Here is a 20469-nt window from a genome sequence, read left to right on the forward strand (position 1 = left end):
TGGCATTGGCTAAATAAATGGTTAGATTATAGTGCTACTAGATTCTAAATATATATGAGAAAATTGTTTCAAAAAATCAATTTAGTGGTGCAGAAGCTATTTTGCCACTAGGAAGATTTATGGAGATATCTATAAACATATAACTCCATTTTTTTTTTTTTTTTTTTTTTTTGGGGGGGGGGGGGTGTTCATTGAAGGAATAAACAAATAAGAGAATCAGATAGATATATTATGCTATTAATAACATCTATATTAATACATAACTGTACGGGAAGAAACAATATTTCCATAACAGATTTACGCAACGGAACCTCTAAATTCAGCACTAGTTATATAAATGAACTCAATAGGAACATTTAATAGGATACTTGCAAATGTATGCTGTTCATGAATAATGTATGTTTAGTTCATTAAACAAGAGAAGGATTAATCTTCAAGCTACAATTGCATAAAGAGTTTAAAAATCTAAGGGTTTAGATTGAGTAGAACTAAAACAGAATATATTTAGCATAATTTTAGCAAAATAAGAAATATAGATGAAGAAATAGATCTAGGGAAAAAGATACCTAGGAATAACTTGATGTAGCACCCATAAGCTCACAAGATTCACAAGACATGGTAATAAGTGGAAACAAATTAAAGTGATATTTTAATAATTTCATGGGGCAAATGCAGCGGTTCTAGAGTAACTAAGACAAACTTAAGAAGCTTAACATATAATTTAGGCAAAGTGGTTATGTGTTGGGGAATCATATAATTAGGATTAGATGTATGTGACAATTGCTATGTTATAAGAAAAGGGATGGCATAAATTATTAAACAGTGAAAGAAATGAATGGTAGAGATTAAATCATTTGGCTTGGATGGAAGCACAATGTCATGAACCTAGACTCCCTAGTGGGAAGGGCCAATCGTGCATCGAGGGTGGCTCCATTATTTATGTTGTTATATCGATATATCACTTATGGATGCGAGTACATGCCTTTGGGATGAATTATTCTTAACGTTTAGCTTGTCACCCAAAGAGTAAGGCTAGCCCTTCCCCTCTACAGCTCGAGGATGGGGGTGCCACACAGGAGAATCTGTTGGCCCCTAACAAGTGGTATTAGAGCTAATTTAGTGGTAGCGGGAGGGTGGGCATTGAGTGGTTTAGGGTCACAATGTTGACAAGCTTGTGGGTGTGCATTTCCACTGGTCATGTAGGAGAAGGTGAAATAGGCTAGAAGCACTTGATGCGCTGGCCGATCCTCAGGAAAGGAGTAGGTAAGGGTCCACAGTGAAATGAGGGCGTTGCAGAATTGAGTGAAAGAGAATGTCATCAAACTTGACTCTCTAGTGCAGAGGGCCAATCATGTGCCGAGGGTGGTCTTTATTATTCCTGCCTGCTAGTATGATGCTAATATATTGCTTATGGGTGTAAATGTGTACCTTCGGGATGCCTTATTTTTAAGGGTAAATTGCCTTCACACCCCCTATGGTTTGTTTTTCACCAAAATTTCCTATAATTCCCCTTTATTGACAAGACACCACCTTGGTTAACAACAGTGTTGATTAAATTGGAATTAAGTTAAATTTAATCCCAAAAATGTGTGTATGGAACATTTGAAGTTTTTAAATGTTTTTCCCTCTTGATGTTTTTAAATTCATTACTAAAACCAGTGTTCGAAAATTCGGCCTAGGTGGCCGCCTAGGCGTTAGGCGGCCACTGGTCACGGCGATTAAGGGCTGCTCGGCACCCCTAGTCGCCAGGCCCGATTAATCGGGCCACGGCGGCACCTAGGCCGCCCAAGCGATGCCAAACCTGCCTAGGTCGCCCAGCGGCCAAGGTCGCCTAGGTCGTGCGCATCCTGAGCAAATCTATTACCCCCTTCCCTTTCTGTCTCTGGTCGTTCATCGCGGGTCGTTTCTCTCTCTCTCTCGCTGTCGATCTCGTCTCTTGGTCGTTCACCGCCGCCGTCGATCTCGTCTGTTGGCCGTTCTCTCTCGCCACCGTCGATCTCATCTTCCTCCGGTATGTATCCATCTTCCTCCGATCTCATCGATCTCGTCTGTTGCGTTACTACTTGCTGCTCCTTGCTGCATGTTGTAGCTGCTTGCTGGTTGCTCCTTGCTGCAGCAGTAAGCTTACTGTTGATCTAGTCGCCGCCTAGGCGCCCTAGGCGCTAGGTGCTAGCCTGCCGCCCGACTAGCGCCTAGCGCATTTTTGAACACTAACTAAAACAATCTCCTTTCTTTGCTCATCCAAAAAGAAAAAATCTTTTCTATGAGAAATAAGAAAAGTTTGTCAAGACCCCAAGGGTATATTAGTCAAAGTATATTACATGTATTACTTAGATGTTGTACTTTGTTGCTTTTCCTATTTGTACCGCTTAGTTGTTCTAATAATTGAAAGCCTAGACAGCCTTTAAATAGGCTAGATAAGTTAGAGAATGTCATTATGAAATGATAGTCTGAATTTGTCATCTCTCTCTACAATTCTCTCTCTCGATCTCCTCTATTCTTTCCCAATTCTCTCTTTCTGTTCTGTTTCTCCCTCCATTATGTTCTCTCTCCCCCCATTTTTTCCAAAGTTCTTTCTAAACCCTAGATTAAACCTAGGTGCGTGACATTTGGTATCAGAGCAACAATTATTGGTTGTGATTCTGTCAGTTCCTAGCAGCTAATCAAGGTTCAGATTTGAAGGCGAAGCAGAGCAAAGCCATTCTCGTCTAACATTCAGGTGCATCATAGCTGGAATTCAGATCTAGCCTACTCCTAGAAGCAACTTCTGAAGCATATCCAGGCAATACTTATAGGTTGTTTCTCAGCTGTTAATTGAAGTAGAGCCAAGCGATTTCTAGCGAGCTAGCTGATACAGAAACGACTGATTCAGGAGGCTGATTCTGATCTTAGGCAATTGTCTGAATGAGGTAAGCAGTGGAGATGGAAGGAGAAAATCGGATGAAACAATTGGAAACCAGGTTGGACAATCTGGAAATAGGCTTAGAACAGATTCAGGTGGAGGCGAGCTGCTATCGAGAAGAAAGTGCCACTACAATAAAAGGAATCAAGGAAGCATGCACCGCAACAAGAAAAGGAATCCAGGAAGAATGCAATAAAATAGGCGAAACACTTGCTAACCTCAACCACGAGCTGGATGACTTACTAATTCTGACGTCAAAAAATTTAAGATCAGCTTACCAGTGGAACTTCTTTCAAGATCCACTGCAGAACCGATTACAGCAGAAGCTGGAATCCTACCTAATACCTTCAGTCTAAAAAAAGCTAATGAATCAGCTAAATTGGACTAGGTAATAACAGATGCCGAGGAAGGAATGGCAGTTGCTAGGAAAATCAATGTGACACCAATTGAGGAGATGTCTGTTGAAGATAAGCAAGTAAAAGATGCCATGAATTTGGGAAAAGATAAGATCACATCAACTTTGGATTTTAAAGATTTTAAGTCTATTTTCCTTGAAGAAATAGGTACTCCTCCAATACCTGATGACAATGCAGAGCTAGTATTTGAGGATCTACATAATACAGGCAAAGAGAAGGAGGAAAAATAAGTTAAAAAGTGTCAACATCTGCCAAAAGACTTTGTTGGTCTTATAGGCACCACCAAGGAAATCATTGGAGATGATTTTGTTGGAGGTATGATCGGTCAATTATAACTACTTTCAATTGCAATAATGGATGGATGGATGGTTGGACTTGGTGTTACAACAAATCCTTGTATTGTTGCTTTTGGACAGCTTTTGTCTGAGTACTTGAAGCGAATCTAAGCTTCTCAATTGCTGCATCTGCAGGATATTGCAGATATCTTGGCAGTTGTTGATGCAAAGGATTTGGTGTTGGTTTTAACAGAGGTAAGTAAAGCAGGTACTTCAAGAGAGCTTGAAATATTAGCTGAACAAAGAGATGTCGTTGTCATGATCCTATGAGCAATAAAGGGGTATTATTGTAATAGGGTATAATAGCTTGTTAGGGATATTTTAGCAAGTGGTTAAAAACACATAAGAGCATGTGCTAAGCTGTTAGAAGGCAGATATGCCTATATAAGGTTGTTGTAATGGGTTTGTTTCTTTATCCAATAATTAATGAATGAAAATATGATTTCTCTTCCTTCGAATTCTCTCATTTTCTTGATCTTCATCTCCTTCTTTTATGTTCTTCTAATCTCCCTAACACTTCTTCTAATTCCCTCCCCCCCCCCCCCCATCCTTTCAAATCTCCCCCTAATTTCCTCTTGTTCTTGGCCTTAGCTGAATCGGATTCTTCCGATTCCCAAACTGATCCTAGGTTAAGCCCTAGGTTCATGACAGTCGTTTCCTCTTTCATCCATAAGATAAAGCCAAGGAGGAGAAGGAGAAAAGAGGCCAAAGAAAAGATAAAAGAACAAGAAAAGCTAAAGGATGAACTAGATAGTGAAAATGGGACTTAGATAAAGAAACAATAGCACAGTTGTTGTAGTTTTTCAAGGACAAGAAATCTCTCAATGAGGGGGGAGTGTCACGACCCCAAGGGTATATTAGTCAAAGCATATTACACGTATTAGTTAGTTGTTGTACTTTGTTCCTTCCCCCGTTTGTACCTTTCAGTTGTTCTAATAACTAAAAGCTCAGATAGCCTGTATATAGGCTAGATCAATTAGAGAATGTCATTGTGGAATGATAATCTGAATTTCTGTCATCTCTCTCTACAATTCCCTTTCTCGGTCTCCTCTATTCTTCCTCAAGTCTCTCTCTCTTTCTACTATGTTTCTCCCTCCATTCTATTCTCTCTCCCCCGATTTCTTCCAAAGTCCTTGCTAAACCCTAGGTTAAACCTAGGTGCGTGACAAAGTTCTCCACCATATTTCATTATTTTGACAAAGACCAACACTTTTTAAAAGAGAAAAACTTTGACTCTTTTCTTTAATATCGATTAACATGAACTAATAAAATGACAAACATGAATTTTAAAAAGTATGCTTATGTCAAGAGTATGCTTATGTTTGATAATCTTCATACTCATCCTAACTATGATATTCAGCAACACTTGAAATAGGTAATACTTACAATTAAATGGACAAGTCTGAATAAACATAATAATTGTAGCAATAAAACAAAAAATGCACACCAAAATGCAGATACCTCGTCCCTGTATTCACTTCGAGTTTTATTATGAATTTTCATTTACCACCCGAGGCAATCCAACAACTAACAAATTGATCCAACAACTAACAAATTGGCCATTTCTTCTCAAAACCCCAAACCAGATACCAGAAACCAGATATTGAAGGCATAGAAGAAAAATGAAATTCGCTAATTCAAACCAAAAAAAAAAAAAATGATGATACTATCGGCTGTATAAACCCTATGCATCAGTGTCGGCACAAACACATTAACATATATATATAGAGAGAGAGAGAGAGACACACACACACCTAGAGAGGTAGTGGAGAGCTCGTCGGAGGAGGAGGCTGTAGCGCGAATTGGCGAGGAACGAGGCAATGCGCGGCGAGTTCGAGCAAGAAAGTCGGGGAAGCGTGGGGGGCGACTGAAGCCGGCGGGTCGGAGCAAGATAAGACTCTTTCTGAGAGAGAGAAGCGGGAGGGCATTGGAGGAGAGAGTGGAGGGAGCAGTTGCCATGCTCGCCCGGCGAGTCAAACTCCCGATTCCGATTCCGATTCCGATTCCGATGCTGCTGCTGCTCACCTTATCGGACATTTGTTTCGGACCATACAATACAAATGGCTAATGGTATATCCAATTCCCATAAACAAACAACAGAGCCTCTCCTCTTATCGCCACTCTGTACTCTCCCTGGCTTCCATTCGCTTCGCTCCCCCTCTCCTCTCATTTTATTTTATTTTATCCAATGCATGCAAAGGGTGTGAAATTATTTATTATATTTTAATTTTAAGGTCCGAATAAATGAACTTAAAACATAAATTATTATATCTGAAATGATATAGTTTAAAATATAAAATCTAATTAAATTTTACAAACCTACTTTTGAAGTTGATATGTCAAGTAGGTAAAAGAAAAATAATAATAATATAATTAAAAGTAAAAATTAAAAATAATAAAAAATAAAGACAAGTCAACCCAAAATAAGGTGAGTCAACTCATAAAATGGGCCCAGCAAGTCGACGATGTAGGCAGGAGATAGAAGGTCTCCCACTCCCTCTAACCACGATAACTCTGGTTTCTTATCCTCTTGACTTTCCAAAAACTCATGATGGAGGATCATTTTTGTCCCCCGATGACAATAAAAGAGCAAAGAGCCAGATGTTTTTCTAGTGAACTTGAAAGGTCCCACACAACCACATATTGGATAACTTTGAGATCCGAAAATTCATTTGAAATGATAAACATTATTTGTAAGAGATAAACATTATTTGTAAAATTCTTAATTCTAGGGAACTTAAGATTGCTCCATACTCTATAAATAAATAGGGTCTTATTCCAAAAAATACATGTCTTTGATACTAGTGCAAATACTGCCTTCAAGTCTTCATTATTTTCAACATCTAAATTAACCATTGGAGTGTTTACGCGGAAATTTCCTTACGTTTTCTGACTATTTCTACTCTTCCAAGTTTAGGCGGCTTGACAACAACATTTATAGTAGAATACATTTATTATTATATCTCGACAATAATATAAATATATTTAGAAGTAAATTTTTATTTGCTATTATTAGCTAAAATACCCTTGTTAAAGTTAAAAAAAATATAAACATAATCAAATATCCATAATTATTTCATATCAAAACTGATAATTTTGCAAGGTAAAATATTTAATATGCTCTCTTATTAATTTTAATGATCATAATTATTATTAAAATCAATACAATAACACATTATATATTTCACAATCAATATTATTATTGCGAGTTCCCTTTGATCGTTAGCCTAATACAAAAATCAAACATAAGTTTTTGTATCGTATCGTAATAAAAATCTAAACATAAGGGGTACTATACACCACTATTCCTTATACATTCGTATTATTCTTATACATTATAGTTAAATTGGTCATTGTATTTTAAGAAATATCAACAAAGTCGTCATTTTTATAATTTCGAGTTAATTTGACTATTATATTTTAAAAAGACACAAACTATAACTATGTGTGATTATTCAAATCCAAATGCAAGGTTCGAGTTCAACATTTTCAACTATTTAGATTATTTTGATCAAGAAAATAATTAACATTGTTAATAAAATCAAAACATTATTGGACATTGTTAAAAATACATCTACGATAATGGGGCCTAAAATTTGAAAGTATAATAACTTATTTGATACTTTTTTAAAATATAATAGCTAAATTAGGCTTGAGTTTAAGAGTATAGTAACTTATTGACCTTTCTTAATGTATAATGGTTAATTTGGCTTCATAGGTAAAGTATAGTGGTTTATTTGACACTTTGTCATTTTATTTATAGGTAAATTGCAAAGAATACCCCTAAGGTTTGGTAAAATTGTAATAATTTGATATAACATTTGAAAAATAGCAATAACCACCCATATTGTTAAACAAAAAGACTAAAAATTCATTGTACCCTTCATGCTTCTTTTATTTCTTCTATTTCTCATTTGTTTCTCGTCTGATTTTAAAAAAAATAAAAATAAAAAACAATAAGCAGTTAACCACCACCCATTAGTAACTTTTTTATTTTAGAAAATAAATTATTTTAGTTAAATTTTACTAAAACAATTTATTATTAAGAAAATATAAAAAAAACAAGAAAAAAACTCTCTCAAATGGGAAAAAAAAGTCGAGTTACTTATGAATTGATAATAAGATACTAAAATTAAAAAACAAGAAAATATAGAAACTTTTTACGACCACGAAGCAACCTAATATGGAACAAAAAAAAATAGTTAATAATATTAGTATCTTATTATTAATTCATAAGGAAATAGGAGAATTACTACATATTGGGTTGCATCCTGGTCGTAAATAAAAAGGCTAGGACCCAACACAGAAACAAATGTTTTGTCAAGTTTTTCTTTCAAAATAATTGAGATATGGGATATGCACTATATTTTATTTGCATAATTGACACGAAAATATGTTATTGTGTAGCATTGTGTTGAATAGTGCGTAATAAAATGCTTTTGAAAATTTGAAAAACTTGCACGTGTAAGTTAATGCTTTTGAAAAATTAATGTAGATATGCTATCTATGGTAATTTTGATATTATTATGTTTATTCATGTCGCAAATTAACATATAACTCACTCACATAAGTATTTTATTTTACAAAATATATATATGTGCGCACGATGAATGATCCATAGAAAAAAGTATTGACCAATGAACAATCATAAAGATAACGAATTTATTCTTAGAATTTCAGACTTACGTGCATATTTATATTTAATATTTCAAAATTATATGTATATATATATATTTTTGTATCTTAAACAAATTTAGAGTGTTATTTGAAGTCAATTCATGTAAATATACAAATATAGTTTATGAATAGTTGTATGCTTTATTTTATATTTGAGGTACACAACATTTCATATTATACTCTGATTAGTTATCTTAATTTTATTTTTATTGAATTTGATATGTTAAGGGATTAAAAAGGAATTTTGGAAAACTTTGAGATCAAAATATAATTGTTAAAAAAAACTCAAATTTTTAAATCCTAGCATGTTCGGAAAGTACCATACTATAACCTCAATTATTAAATAAGAAAAAAACCAAGAAGGTTGTCTGAAAATTAAAATAACTCAAATATGATGGCTCACCAATGCATATTAAAGATAAACAAGAATGATCTTGATAAGTTCACTAATAATCCTTCTCAATCCGAGTTTATACTTTATAAGCTTCTTAATGATTATTAAAAAATTGTTAAGTGAATTAGTGATATGCACTATAATGTATCATATAAAAAAATATGGCATTAATTAATATATATATATGTACAATAGAATTGAATTCACTCATAAATATTACATTAGAGAAGTTAAATCAATAATATCACATTGGTGTTGTTGTATTGTACCCTAATAATAAAAAATGAGATAAATGATAAGGTTCTTTGAAAGGAAGCTGGAGAATGAGGCTTTAGAAAGAAGCTTCGAATGGGCTTCCCGCCTCATTCGGAATGAGGCTTCGGAAATGATTTTTCTTGAGGGACATGTGTCCACTTATGACCATCCTCAATGCTCGAGTCCTATAAAAATCTAGTTATAGTTCTCAAAAAATGATCCAGAAACCAATATATCACTTCCACTTTCTTTCATGAATTTACTCTATTTTCCTTTTCGCACGATTATTTTCCTTCCATTATTGATTTAAGTATCAGAGAGTCTTCGCAAAAGGAAAATCCTACAAGCCTTCTAACATTTGTTCGCTGTTCACAGCCTTTTCGAAAGACTTGTCTAGTCACTTCGGAAGGAACCTTACAGAAGCATTCTAGATTGCAAAACCCTAATTCATGTGAAATTTTCCACTCATACAGATGCAACATTGAGATGACTCTTTGAAATAATTATTTGGAAGACTTCCTTCGATAGTCAACCCTTAATTCAATGAATAAGACTTGATCGTATATCGGGAAGTCCCCTTCAGAAGACCCTATCGAAAGTGCCCTTTGGAAGCCCACCTTAATCTAGTGACCGAGTTTCAATCAAATCTCGAGATTGTCGGCATTCACAAGCATCCCATTCTTAAGAATTATAATTGTTGTATTTTGACAACATGTGTAATAGTATCGTTGATCATTTTATTGAATAAAATACATTTGTCATAATGAATCACTAATCACATTTATCAATAATATAATAATTTAGATAGACATTTTTTGTGTAACCCATAAATCCATAATATATAAAATAGGTTTGGGATCATGTTAAGATATAATCATACGAGTGTTTGGTGGAGTCATTATGCACTCGACCTTTTCTCTTAAGCGTAATGGTCATTTCATATCATATGATAAAGTCCTATACTATAAAATAAACTTCTTTTAATTTTTCATTGTAATAACTTATAAATCTATGTTCTCAATTTATTTGCATAATTCATCATATCATATATATCAAATAACAATAGAAAACATATAATATAAAATCAAATATTTTTAATCATACATAGGAATAATTTTTCAAAACATACGTATCATAGTATAATCATTCACTTTGTTTTTGTGCTATGAAAATCCAATAGTCTAATTCCACAATATTTCCTTGACCTAAAGCATTGTAAGTCCACGTCAATATAATTATAATTTTATAAAAACTAACCCCAATAGTTAAGGGTTGTAGTTTTTGTAGCTTAAGGGCATTTTTTCGTAATTTTTGAAAATTTAGGGATTTTTGTAATTTCTTAAAACTCTAGAGTTTTATTGTAATTTTTATAAACTTAAGGAGTATTTCTACTATAAATGAGAGTTGAACGAAAAATATTGGATAAATAAATCAGCAAAGAGATGCATTAGAGAGGAAAGTCATTCGTTCTTGAAAATTAGTCAGGCAAAACTCAGACACGTCAAGTAAATAAAATAAAAAAATCAACAGGCATTTGACAACAACAAGAAATAGACCAATCACTATACACCAAATCGAAAAAAAAAAAAAAAAAAGATAAGCAACGTCACTTGTTAACTTGGATAGCCTTGCGGACATAGCATGAAGAGATGAGTTTGGAGTTGCATATCAAGGAAACTTCTAGGTTACTTTTTAAAAACTTCTACGGCTTTTTTTGTGATATCTGAAAACTTGAGTGTTAGAGAGTAAATAATTAAAATTAGGAGTCAATGAGCAAATATCATGGAGCCTCCTTAATGGGTCGAGCCACTTGGGTTATTTAGTTCTGAAATTGGGCTTAGCCCATCTGCATTATGAAACTGTGTTGGCTTGCCCCGCAACCAAAGCCCAAAGGGCCCATTTGCTTAGGGCTAGCACCTAGTGGGCTTCCTACTTGTATTGTCGGCCCAAGGATGATTATTGAATCTTCTTATTTTGTAATACATTTTCTATTAACTTGGTTGTTTTTCTTTTTGAAAGGTAACAATGAACATAGAAATAAAACGAAAAATATTATTTGGACATTTAATTTTGACATTTATAATGACAATCTGTATCGATATCTTATATTACGTGTTATATTAATGTAAATGTATAAAATATTAATATAAAGTATCACTATAAGTGTCAAACTTCAATGTCCAAATAATATTTCCGGTATTGATAAGAGTGCTATAGATTGGGTTGACACCAATCTTATATAATTAAGGCTGAATTAATTAAAATTAGATTTGAAATTTGAGATATAAATTTCAATTCAATCATTAAAAAAAATAATTTTAGAGATGTAAAAAATTTGTATCTAAAATTGGAAAATTCCATCTCTAAAGGTTTAGGGATGAAAATTTTTATCTCTAAAAAGCGTGTCGCTAACCAATTAGAGACAATTTTTTTCGTCTCAAAAAATAAAAAAAATCATCTCTAACTTAGTTATGAAATTAGTGACATGACCAAATTAAAAACAAAATCGTGTTAACAAAACCAATTAATCAACTTTAATTTAGCCGGGCATTATTAAAATAATGCCCCACTCAATTAACTCATAAAAATACATAAATAAAAACAAGATTACGGTATTACCAATATAGCTCATGTTGATGATTTGGGCTCGTAGACTTGATGGACTGATCTAGACCTAACTCGATGTCAATTAAATTTAAGAAAAGATAAAATCCTAATTAGGTTAGGTTGAAAATAATGGATAAATTAAACTTATTTAAGTTGGTTTGACCTATTTTCGAGCAGACGTTTTATGATTTATTTTTGATGTTTAAGGTTTGTGTATTTTATTTATTTATTTTGAGAACAAATCCTCTAATTAAGGAGAATAAATATTCATGAACTTCTATTTACTTTTTATTTAATTACGACTTTACGAATTAATTATTCACTTTGACCCTACGAGGAATGTGGACCCCGGTCATGGGGGACGTTGGAGAGCTCTTTTCACATACTGTAGCGTGGCGTATGGCATCATGCATGTCACTGTGAGATCACGGATGGAACATGGAATACGGGCATGCACTTGCAAATGTGAAAGCTAAAGCTACCTATGTGGTTGGTGAAGGACTCTCACACCTACTCCTACTGTCTGTCCCATCACACACACATATATATATATATATATATATATAGGGTCATGCTATTTGTACACAATGTTATAGAAAGATTTACGGGGCAACTAAAATATTCATTTTGTCTCTACAATTAATGACCCAAATACCCAAAATGCCCCAAATACAGCATCTCTCTCTCCCCTTATTTTTCTTTCTCGCTCTCCCTCTCACACCGTCGGCCCCAGCGACGAGGCGGTCAAGGCGACGCGATGAGGCGCGGAGGTTGCAGCAGCAAGACCAGGCAGCGGCGAGAACAGGCGGAGGTGAAGAACGGTGGCAGGTAAGGTTGCAGCGGCGAAGGAAGGGGGGAGAGGGAGATGGGGATGGGGATGAACATGGATGATATATCGTGAAATATTACGATATTTTGATGTCAAAATATCGGGATGTATCATCCCTGTAAGCTTTCTGTACAAAAGCTTCTGTACAAATAGCATTTTCCATATATATAACCAACAAACTCATCCAATACATAGTGGTGTATATATAGATTCAGTACATAGATTGAACGATTAGATGAGTAATATATTAATATTAATTTGGTAGGCTGCGAGTTTGATCTTCACTCTGCGCAAATGCCAAAAACTTAATCTACGATTTACCTCTTCTGACGATCTTTATTTTGCGTAAGGACCAAAGACTTAAACTGCGATTTATCTCTTCTGACGTAATCGAGGATACAAGCATCGGGGACCTTGCAAAGACGATCATCCCAAGAGTATATATTTAGATATGTTAGATGAAAATTAACATTAATTGGATAATCAATTGTGACGTTTTTAGTTATTGTTGTTGGTCAAACAAAATAATAAATTTGTTAATTGAAAATATCATCATCAAGTCGCTTGAACTCTGTAAAAAAGAGAATGATTAGAGGGCGCGTGATAGTTTATGAGCAAATACTCTGATATTTAAATTAGACACTAAAGATTTGAATATCGTATTGAAATCAATATAAAAAATGTGTCTTTTTTAAAATGAGGGCACATTTATTTATAGATGAATATGGAGTTTTTTGAGATTTTTATGGATAATATTTATCTTGATATTTTAATATTCACTAAAATTAGGATTCTTAGAGATAATCGCTATCATTTTAGAAGAATTTTTGAACGTTAAAATTATTTAATTTGTGTTTTTTTTAGAAACCCTCACCATTCTCCGTTAAAGAAAAGAACCATGCTAGATGTACATCACTTTTATACATCTTGGGCTACATAAGGGGTATTATAACTAAAATACCCTTCGCCTTACATGCGCCTCACGTGCCTCTATGCGCTTTATAAGAGACTTTTTTTATCATTAATACATCTTTATGTAGTTCAAGATATACATAAAAATATACCAATAATATTTTTCTAAGAAAAATACTTTGAACTGGAGTTTGATTATGATTTTTAGGAGACTATAAGGGTCTTTTGGAATTATCATTTCTGGGTGACTGAAAATCTCCTGAGATTACGGCTTTCGAGAGATCGCAATGGTCTCCCAATATTTTGGTTTATTAAAAAAATTTACATTTTTAATTCAAACAATTATTTTAGACTTTTGGGTTTTTTTTATTCTTTTTATGGGTTTTTTTGTCAACGCCACATCAATTATATATGTGTATTTATATATTATATTAATATAAATATATTTATAATACATTAGTTAATATATGAATATAAGAAAGAAAGGAGAGGACGAAAGTGTAAGTCAAGAAAGCTGGGCTGCCCGACCAAATCAGCTACTTCTAACCAGTCTCTTCTAATCCACCTACTCTCCTTTCCCAGCCACGTGCCATGCACGCTCCAATCTTCTTTATTGTACCACGACAGACAAAGCACAAAGACTCTCGTCGTTGTGTATTGCACTTTGATTAGAGTGACTGAACCGTTTTCGTCTATGAAGTTATAAACAATACTTATGATTCCAATGAGATCTATTTTAGGAAGAAAACTATCGTAATTAGGTTTAAAAGAGATCGTTAGTTAGGTTTAGAAGATATCATTTGTTACGTTTATCGTCCCACATCTTCATTTTCTTTAGCAAAAAAAAAAGAAAGTGAAGAAACTATTTTCATTCGACCTAATTGACATTAATTTGGTCGATTGCTCTTAAGTTTTGTTTTGATTTTGAAAACATATTGAGTTAAGTTTACACGTATTTGATGAACTTCAATTCAACTCATAAATTGGGTATTTTGGTCCAATAAGTCAGTTTAAGTGTTTTATTAAATAATTATAACTTAAATTTAAGTCAATTTGACTAATTTATTAAATATTTTTATATAAACAATCACGATTAATTTAAATATAAATTTATTCAAAATTTAAACCAACACGAATGATGAACACACGAAACAAATTTTAAATATAAACTATTTGTTTTCTTTCCATCTAAACTTTTCAAAATGATTTATTTTTTCTTGAAAGATTCAAAATAGTTTGCTTTTCCTAATAAAACGTTGATTTTTAATATTTGTTATTATCGAGATATAATAATAAATTTATAATTACATGAGAGTGTTCATCTTGAATCTCAAATTTCTGGAAGACTTGTAAAAGAAAAAATAGTTAGGGATGCAGGATGTCTCCCACACGGACCCTCAAATGATTAAGTTTGTATTCATAAAAGAGTATATAAAAGTAACAAAAATATAATTTAAATAGAATTTTGGTCGTACTTTGATCGCAGGAATCACTCATTTATTTATAGAACTTGAAGTTGATATGTAAGAGTATTCACGTCTTTTGAGATTATTTGTTTTAAAATTTTAAGCACAATTATCAGAGGTGAGTTGATATATTTTTAGATTTGAGACAAAATTTCGGAGTATTTAGAAAAGACTTCCGAACAGATCTCCCATAAATTATTTTGTAAGAAAGATCTCTCGACTTTTGTCAGAAAGATTTTTTGACTTTTTCTCTTTAATTTTTTTTTTCTTGTATCTATTTTGAGTTTAAACTAAGCTTTTTTTAGAGACAATAAGATATCAAATTTTAACTTGGATTCAGTACTATTGAATTAAAGCATTCGAAGAATTTAAAAAAATCAAACCGACCAAATCGAAAAGTCAAGAAATTAAATTAACCCTTTAATTCATATATATATATATATATATACTTACCATCTGGAGGGGCGCAAAGCACGCGCTTTTGTTTGGTGTGTTGTACTCATTTCCACGTTGAAGGTGTGGACAAAGGGAAGCACAGAAAGTCAAGAAGGTCACATCTTTCCGGGAAAATTCGATAGAAAGTGACGATGGAAAGTGGTGGAAAAAATTTCAAAACTCAACTGGGGATGGAGGAATTTGCACGTTAGATTGGACTGAGACCAAATGGGTGCCAGAAAGTATCATCTCACCTACTTAAATTGAATATACTAACATTATCTTTTGGAAAGAAAATTCCACAGTGAGAGAGAGAGAGAGGGCCAGAAAGTTCCCTTTCAACCATCAATTTCCATTAATTGGCTTTTACTTAAACCTTTGAGTTTTGATCCAATCCATGCATTCGCATTGAATCAAGAAGAAGTCCATTTTGTTCATGGATTACGATTCGTCAACTATTTTTATGTGTGGTCGTATTCTTTCGTAATTTTTTTATATATATCTTATGTCATGCTTAATTAGTTTCTGACGATATTTGTTGATTTCGTTAGGCTAATTAACAATCGATTCTATGTTTGTGTTTGTAATTTTTGTTTTTAAGAATTTAAATTAAGAGTCCGAGTTTTATATATCATACTCAAATTTAATTAAATTGGATTGATTTAGTTCTATCTTGTCATCAATAGTCAACTCTAAATCTAAAATTCTAGATTTGATCATGAATTATTTGAGTTGGAATTTACATTAAATACAAATCAATTCAACTTATAAACACCCCCAATTTTGTCCATTGTCCCGACGAAAACATTTATATCAATTTCCTTTCGATATGACCAAACAATTTAGTCGCTTTTTATGTATCTTATTTTTGGCAATTAATGAATTTTTTTGGACAAAAAATACAAAACTTTAATTGCATTTCTCCATTGCAATTAACAATCATAGACCTATGTACATATATATATTCAAATCACATGCACCCACATAGATCATAGTTGCCTACACGTATAATGTGACAATATTGGAATCACATTACTACAACTAGACTAGGGTTATATATGGTCTAAAATCAAGGGTAACTTTTTGCTAAGATTTATGTTAAAATAAGAAATTTTTTATAGTGTCATGAGATAATACATCGCAACCCTTCTTAAGGGTGGGTGGATCGGGCTGAGGCAATAAGGACGATGTGATTCCAATATAATGTGACAATATTGGAATCACATTACCACAACTAGACTTATATATGGTCTAAAACCAAGGGTAACTTTTTCACAAATATTTATGTTAAAATAAGAATTTTTTTATCGTGTCCCGAGATAATACATCGCAACCGTTCTTAAGAGTGGGTGGATCGGAGGACGATAAGGACATTGTTGTAAATTTAAACCTTTTCACACCCCTTAAAATGAACATTTTTTTGGTTAGAATTTTACATAAAATATTATCTATGTTATTTTTAAATGTTTGCCAAATAAATTTTTATTAAACCCACCCGATATATTACGTACAAAATTTTACAGATAAGCTCATTTTTAAAACCCAATAATAATAAGGATAATACTATTTGTACAGAAAGAGGGTTACCAAATGTTTTACAGATTGATGAAATGACTCATTTGCCCCTAATAATAAATGACTTAAACTCACCCAAAACTCTCTCTCTCTCTTCTTCGTCGCTGCCCACTACATCCTCGGTTGTTTTGGGTGATAGTCGGTTGCTGGAGGATGCAATGGTGATGAGGTGAGGTGGCAAGGCAGCAACGACAAGGCGATGAGGTTGCAACGACGAGAGGAGGTGAGGTGATGGCGAGAGCAGGCGAGGGCGAGGCAGGCGGGGAGAAAGAGAAAGTGAAAAAAATCACGATATATTATGATATTTTGATGTCAAAATATCATGATATATCGCGCATGTAAAGGGTTTTGTAAACCCTCTCACATCAAAATATCACGATAAATTACGCCGGTAAAAAGTTCTATAAATCCTCTTCCATACGAAAAATAGCACGATCCTAATAACAAAGATAACAATAAGGACAGGTAGCACGGGGTCTTAGCACAGGTAGCATTGTTTATTGAATAAGTGGATAAGGGGGGGAATTATATAAGAAATTTAAAGAGTGAACAGTGACGATGACTCTGGGGCTTATGGTAGGACACACACAATTCATTCATAAAAATATCATCTTTCGTGCTTGTTTTGTGTGTGTATATATATATATATTTATTTATTTATAAGAGAAAGCAACCACGTAACCTATCTATCTATCTTTCTTTTTCTACCATTTGTCTCTTCGCGGAGAGAGAGAGAGAGAGAGAGAGAGAGGTCTTGCAATTCTCATGAACTGCGGAGTCGTGCTGGGGTTCTACTGCTGGGGTTGGGAATTCTTAACTGCCCTTCTTCTCTTCGCCACGCCCTTATGATCAGCCATTCTTCTTCTACTTCTTAATTATTAGATATATACATACATAAATATATATATATATCTAGAGAGAGAGAGAGAGAGAGAGGGGGGGTGGGGGGGGGGGGGGACCATCACCATGGATCAGTACTGTGGATGCGAGGAGGATGATCGGAAGGGTTTGTTGGAGTACGCGAGGAAGGCGTCGCCGCCGCCTTTCCTGGTGAAGACGTACATGCTGGTGGAGGATCCGGCCACCGACCAGGTCATCTCCTGGAACGAGGACGGGAACGGTTTCGTCGTCTGGCAACCGCCGGAGTTCGCCAGAGATCTCCTCCCGACGCTCTTCAAGCACAGCAACTTCTCCAGCTTCGTCAGGCAGCTCAACACTTATGTATGTCGAATCCAAATCCATCCATCCCACATATACATACATACATACATACATACATGCATGCATATTCATAGAGTTAGACCCTACACTTACTTTGGGTCAATTTTGATGAAGATCTCAGGTGATTAATCTTTTAATTAGATAATACTATATATATATTTGGTCGTACCAAATTGGGTTGGCTAGCTAGCTAGCTAGCTGGTCCTCTCTCCTGGTGGGTGAAATTAATCCTGATCTTGCTTTCAATATCCTTAAACAAAGATCAAATAATTAAGACCACCTAATTGATATGATCAAATATCAATGTCTTAGCTTCTGGTTAATTCATTTGATTTGAATCCATCTTTCCTTCCTTAAATGACAACGCAACTAATCAATCTTTATCAAATTACCTACTTTGGAATTAATTAAGATGTGAGTGATTATCATCATCAACATCATCATCATCATTTTTTGGGTATCTAATCATATAGTTTGATGCTTTGTTAATGGCCGTTTATACGATGATTAGGGTTTCAGAAAGGTGGCAACAACTCGGTGGGAATTTTGCAACGACATGTTCCGGAGGGGTGAAAGAGGCCTACTCTGCCAAATTCGTCGGAGAAAAGCGTGGACAAACAAGCCCCGGCCGGCACCCATCCAGTCCGAGCCCAAAGAATCTGATGAAGATCAGAGGTCATCCTCAACCTCATCGTCGTATGGTTACAGCACCCTCGTCGACGAGAACCGGCGGCTCAAGAGAGAGAATGGGGTCTTGAGCTCCGAGCTGTCGACCATGAAAAGGAAGTGCAAGGAGCTTCTTGATCTTGTGGGCACGTTCGCCAACACAGACAAAGACGGAGAAGAAGACGAGGATGGCGCCGGCGACGTCGACGATCGACCGATGTTGTTTGGTGTGAGGTTGGAAGTGCAGGGAGAAAGGGAGAGGAAGAGAGGAAGAAAGAAGGCAGATATCAGCAAAGCTGCCAGCCTTTTGTTAGCTCAGTCTTGCAAGTGATCCCTAAGTAGGGAAATTAGCTAATTAAGCTACTTCAAAATGCAAGTAAATTTATACATACATGTATATATGTACTTGTTTCTAATAACCCACATAATACTCTTTTAATTGTAAAATTCCATCTTGTCGAACCCTAAATCCTCGATATTCATATCGCTTGTAATCCTCGCTTGTAATATGATAAGTTTTCGAGTGCAAATTTTATCTTTTAAGATTTTGGATGGTCACGAAAGTTACAAAGTGATTTATCACAATAAGATTCATCTTTTAAGTAATTTAATTATTTATGAAAATATTACAAAATCACGATTAATTTATTTTTATTTTTTCTAATTTTTGGTTGAATTCCAAATATTTTAAAAAAATCAATCGGATAAATTGATAGAACGAGAGAAGTTTAAAATAAAAGAGTACGTTTGAGAAAGACCAAACAATATTGGAGAAGAACGTAATGACTTTAATATAATTATAATAATTAAAAAAATTATAACGGATCAAAACAATTACAATAAAAAAGATGAGATATATTTTTAATTAACTTGGTATTATTTTACTACTATATATTATGGTTTCAAAATATGTATCCTTTTTATTGACTTGAACAAGACAAGCAGAAGTATGAAAGAGTGTGTTTGCTGCCTTCTTTTTCTTGGCTCATGAATAAGATATGAGTTAGTTGAATATTGAAAAAATGATATTTGATTTGAATTAAGGGATCCAATTAGTGGTTTGAATGGGAGAATTTTATGCATATTTGGACCCTTGTCCCCACATCTTGGGTAGTTGTCCATTATATTATACATTTCATGGTTTAATTAGTTCATGAACAATGATTAATTGGGTACCCAATTATTCATGCATAATAAAAGAATTGTTCCACCCAATTGGAGTTGTCACACCAATAAAATTTGTAAAGTTGAAGTGGGTCACATATTTAGATTTATCTTGCGATGCTTGAGTTAGTTGGAAAACATAAATAATACGAATTACGAAAAAGTCAAAAGAGAGAATTTTTATTTGAACGTTCAAAATATTTTTTATAATTTAAGAGATTTTCAATTTTTTTAAATAAGTATTTTTCTCGTGTTATTTTATTATTAATTCAATTCAATGAGAGTGAAGAGATAATTTGAAATGACCGTCTTTGTATGACTTTCGATACTCATGCTTTTGATTATGTCAGAAGAGATAAATTATAGGTTAAATTTTTAACTCTGGTATAGAATGATAATTAAATTCACAAACTATCAAATTAATGTCAATATATTATTCATCTAATCACTCGATATATCCCAATATTGAATTCGCAAGTAGTTAGTTTTAGAAAATGGAAGCCTATTGAATTGGGGATTGACCTTCTCCTCTCAATCTCGTCAGTGTTTATTGCTTACACGTTAAGTATTTTGACTTTTTTGAGTCATTGTCTCATTTCCAACAACCTCCCGGCA

The 20469-nt window shown here is 33.8% G+C and overlaps 2 protein-coding genes across 2 annotated transcripts in view; one reads left to right on the forward strand and one right to left on the reverse strand.

Annotated features, from left to right (window-relative positions):
• Positions 1 to 5802, reverse strand: part of LOC127788659 (thioredoxin reductase NTRC) — a 29196-nt gene extending 23394 nt beyond the window's left edge. The window contains exon 1 of the mRNA XM_052317216.1: positions 5408 to 5802. Coding sequence (XP_052173176.1) covers positions 5408 to 5690 — 283 coding nt within the window. The 5' untranslated portion in view covers positions 5691 to 5802. The remainder of the gene's footprint in view (positions 1 to 5407) is intronic.
• Positions 5803 to 17499: 11697 nt separating this feature from the next.
• Positions 17500 to 19235, forward strand: LOC127787929 (heat stress transcription factor B-3). The gene is made up of 2 exons (XM_052316006.1): positions 17500 to 18024; positions 18536 to 19235. The coding sequence occupies exons 1-2, from the start codon at positions 17770 to 17772 to the stop codon at positions 19019 to 19021; spliced, it is 741 nt and encodes a 246-aa protein (XP_052171966.1). The 5' UTR covers positions 17500 to 17769; the 3' UTR covers positions 19022 to 19235.
• The last annotated feature ends 1234 nt before the right edge of the window (positions 19236 to 20469 follow it).

Source organism: Diospyros lotus, chromosome 13 (genome assembly GCF_014633365.1).
Source record: "Diospyros lotus cultivar Yz01 chromosome 13, ASM1463336v1, whole genome shotgun sequence".
Lineage (NCBI taxonomy): Eukaryota > Viridiplantae > Streptophyta > Magnoliopsida > Ericales > Ebenaceae > Diospyros > Diospyros lotus.

Excerpts from the sequence above, each read along its gene's own strand:
- LOC127787929 (XM_052316006.1), top strand. The coding sequence starts at position 17,770 with ATGGATCAGTACTGTGGATGCGAGGAGGATGATCGGAAGGGTTTGTTG. Across the intron at positions 18,025-18,535 it reads TCAGGCAGCTCAACACTTAT|GGTTTCAGAAAGGTGGCAAC; the intron begins GTATGTCGAATC and ends TACGATGATTAG.